Source organism: Bidens hawaiensis, unplaced genomic scaffold, assembly GCF_021521415.1.
Source record: "Bidens hawaiensis isolate Kalapana, Puna unplaced genomic scaffold, B.hawaiensis_p1.1 tig00039668_1, whole genome shotgun sequence".
Classification (NCBI taxonomy): Eukaryota; Viridiplantae; Streptophyta; class Magnoliopsida; order Asterales; family Asteraceae; genus Bidens; species Bidens hawaiensis.
Genome location: NW_027496991.1, coordinates 70262 through 74025, shown reverse-complemented (window position 1 = coordinate 74025; position 3764 = coordinate 70262). Strand labels below are relative to the sequence as shown.

General features: G+C 41.6%; 1 protein-coding gene across 1 annotated transcript; it reads left to right on the top strand.

Annotated features, from left to right (window-relative positions):
• The first annotated feature begins 244 nt into the window (after positions 1 to 244).
• Positions 245 to 652, top strand: LOC143591442 (beta-fructofuranosidase, insoluble isoenzyme 6-like). The gene has a single exon (XM_077071645.1). The coding sequence runs from the start codon at positions 245 to 247 to the stop codon at positions 650 to 652; it is 408 nt and encodes a 135-aa protein (XP_076927760.1).
• The last annotated feature ends 3112 nt before the right edge of the window (positions 653 to 3764 follow it).

Below are 3764 nucleotides of genomic sequence, written 5' to 3'. Positions count from 1 at the left end.
AAGAAACACTTTGGAATTCCATAATTCAACACGATGTACTTCGATGGATTTTACCACCTGTTTTATCAGCACAACCCGACTGTCCCCGTCTTTTATTCTCAGATGTATTGGCCGGGGCCACTCTGTGTCACGTGACCTGGTCAACTGTACCCCGCTTGACCTCGCGTTTTCCCCAAATCAAGTCTTTGATATCCTTGGATGATGGTCTGGCTCCGCCACCGTTCTCCCAAGAAACAAGCCTGCTATGCTTTACACGGGAATAGACTCCAAAGATCGCCAGGTCCAGAACCTCGTTGTTCCGAAAAATCTGTCAGATCCATATCTAAGAGAGTGGGTCAAGTACAAAGGTAATCCCGTGATAAACCTCCCCGACGGGACCAAGCGTGATGACTTCCGAGACCCGACCACCGGATGGCGTGCACGCAATGGAATATGGAGGACACTCGTCGCAAGTGTGAAGAACAACACGGGAGTCGCTTTTCTTTACCGATCGGCTGATTTTGTTATTTGGAGTTATTTTACAAATTTGCTAGAGGCTGAAAAACTGGCCCTACTGGGACTGACCCGCAACATATTTGCAGTAAAAGGGATGCATCAAAGAATGGGAAATTCGGGCCTTTTGGACTGCTCGTTTTGGCATCCCGTGACATGACTGAACGAGCTGCAGTATTTTTTCGATCACTGATTGCTCGATCTGTATAGAAAAGTTAGGAAAAAGTTTATATCCAAACAGAAGTACATTAGCACTTAAATAAAAGTTAGGAAAAAGTTTATATCCACGAGCGGTAACGCGGGCCTTTCCTCCTCCAAAGCTTTCGATCACTGATTGCTCGATCTGTATATATCCAAACAGAAGTACATTAGCACTTAAATAAAAGTTAGGAAAAAGTTTACCCGTTAACGACGAATGTTCCAAGTGAAATTTCATCTTTTACAGGATCTATATCTACAAGTGCACCATATGTCGTTTTATCTATCTCGTTCCTTGTAGAGGACTTGAAATATGTTAGACACTTGACACGTTAACTGATTAGCATTTACATCAAATAGTGGAGCTAATCTTTTATCATAGCCATAAGATTATGTTCAGAAAAACTCTAGGACCCACCAAAACTAGTGGGACTTAAGAAAACTGACTGGCTCTGGTCGCTGCACATAATCACGATGTGTCGCCTATTATTCTGGAAAACCCGAAAAATACAGCAATTCGTTCAGTCTGGTCACGGGACGCCAAAACGAGCAGTACAAACGGCCCGAATTTCCTGTTCTTCGATGCATCCACTGCAAATATGATGCGGGTCAATCCCAGTCGGGCCCAGGTTTTCAGCCTCTGGCAAATTAGTAAGCTTGAACAATATCATCACATTGGCCTGTAAAATAAATATGAGTACAACATATGCTGAAACGAAGTTGGACCATTAAAAGTTAATGGTTTTTACCTGGGAAGCAGTAATGCCAGATATCTCATGTAGTGATCCATCTTTCAGATATTCATTTTGAACACTTAACTTCCTTCTCATGTAACGTTGCAACCTCTTCAATAGGCCATTGCACGAGTTGCTCCTGGTTTTTACCAAGCCAAACAGTCCTTGGAAATGCTTGCATGTTATTAGAAAATTAAAATTTCATTAAAAATGTGATTAGGAAAATAGATTAAAAAAAAAGTGTAAACTAAGATTACATGAAGTTGGCCGGACCACCCTTTAGCAATGGCATCTTCTATAGAATCAGACTCGTTGACCCAAGCTGTCAAGATCCTTCTGTTTTTGACATGATCGAAGAAGTCAAGCCTTAGAGTGTTACGCATCAGTTCATCATGTGGAACATACTTCTCCTTCTTGGGATTGTAACTACCGATTTCGTAGTGATAAACACCATGAGTTTCGATACACCATCTCCATCTATCATTCCCTGTTCCAATAATCACACCTGGCCGGTGTTTAAGTTCAGACATTCCCACAGCTCGTTTACTTATGCGTATGAAGATGGTTCCCGAGTCCAAGACCATCCCCAACCATTCATAGAAGACCTGTTAAACGATTTTTTCCCTAACTGTATATCTTTTAAACCTCTCGAGGTTGAAGAGCGTAGGGAATTGCAGATCGAGTGGCATATTTCCAATATACGTATCCAGCCAAAACATTATCTCATTTCCGTTTCCAATCTCACCTTTTATACATTCAAATAACGGGCAACTTTTGTTTATAAAGATTTCACCAATCTTTCCAATATTATTCTAAACACCTGTTTATGATCGATTTGCAAGGAATTGGGTTTATTCATGTAAAAGTGACTGGTATGTTATTGATAACTTGATGAATATACAAGAAGAGAGCCACTCTATTTATAATGGTGGAGAGGGGGCTCTTGATAAATAATAATTACATTGGTAGGTGCCTAGTTTACATGCAAGGACGTGCATGTAAACACTAGTTTACATGCAATGACTACTAACTAAATATACTATTAACACTCCTCAAGTTGAAGCATAGATGTTTATCATGCCTAACTTGTGACAAATGAACTCAATCTGGGCTTTCCGGAGCGATTTGGTAAGGATATCCGCACGCTGGAATTCTGTCTTAACATGAATAGGCTGAGTGGATGGAGGATCCTTTTTTGTGCCAGTTATCCGATCTCTGATGAGGTGACAATCTACCTCAATATTCTTTGTTCTTTCATGAAAGACTTGGTTCTTTGCTATATGTATAGCTGATTGGTTGTCACAGTATAGCCGCATCAACTCTTTAGAAACAACCCCGAGTTCCATGAGAAGACGACGAATCCATGCCATTTCCAATGTTACATCTGCCATGGCTCTATACTCCGATTCAGCACTCGATCTAGATACCGTGTGTTGTTTCTTACCTTTCCATGATACAAGATTTCCTCCGACGAACACTCAATACCCGGTAGTAGAACGTCGTGAAATCGGATAACCTACCCAATCTGCGTCTAAGAAACCCGATATCCAACCATCTCCTTCTTTCGTGAAAGCTCCTGCTCGACAATGACCCTGATCAGAATCTAGGATGCCAAGGCCTGGTGCGGCCTTAAGATATCTTAAGACACGAAGAGCAGCATCCCAGTGACTGGTGTATGGTTCAGCCATGAATTGGCTCAAAACCCTGACAGTAAAAGAAATATCCGGTCGTGTGATAGTTAAATAATTAAGTTTACCAACCAATCGTCTGTATCGCTCAGTATCCTTCATCAGATCCCCTTCTTTCGGGATGAGCTGCTTTGTAGGAAGCATTAGGGTATCAACTGGCTTGCAACCTACCAAGCCACATTCAGTCAACATATCAAGGACATACTTTCATTGAGAGATAAGTGTTCTTTGTGGAGAGCAAGATACCTCTATGCCAAGGGAAGTACCTCAACCGACTTAATTCGCTTACCTGAAACTGAGACTGAAGAAACTATTTGAGTTCGGTGATTCCGGTCTCATCATCGCCTGTGATTATGATGTCATCCACATAAACAACTACAATAATTCTTTTCCATTTTTGATGTCTAAAGAAGACAGAATGATCGTATGCACTACGAGTCATCCCAAATGGTCCCATAACACTAGAGAATCGACCAAACCATGCCCTGGGAGACTGTTTAAGACCATAGAGAGAACGACGTAGTCTGCAAACTTTCGAGGCCTCCTCCTCAACAATAAACCCAGATGGTTGCTCCATATATACCTCCTTCTCAAGAACACGATTAAGGAAGGCGTTCTTGACATCAAGCTGGTGGAGTGGCCAATGATTAAT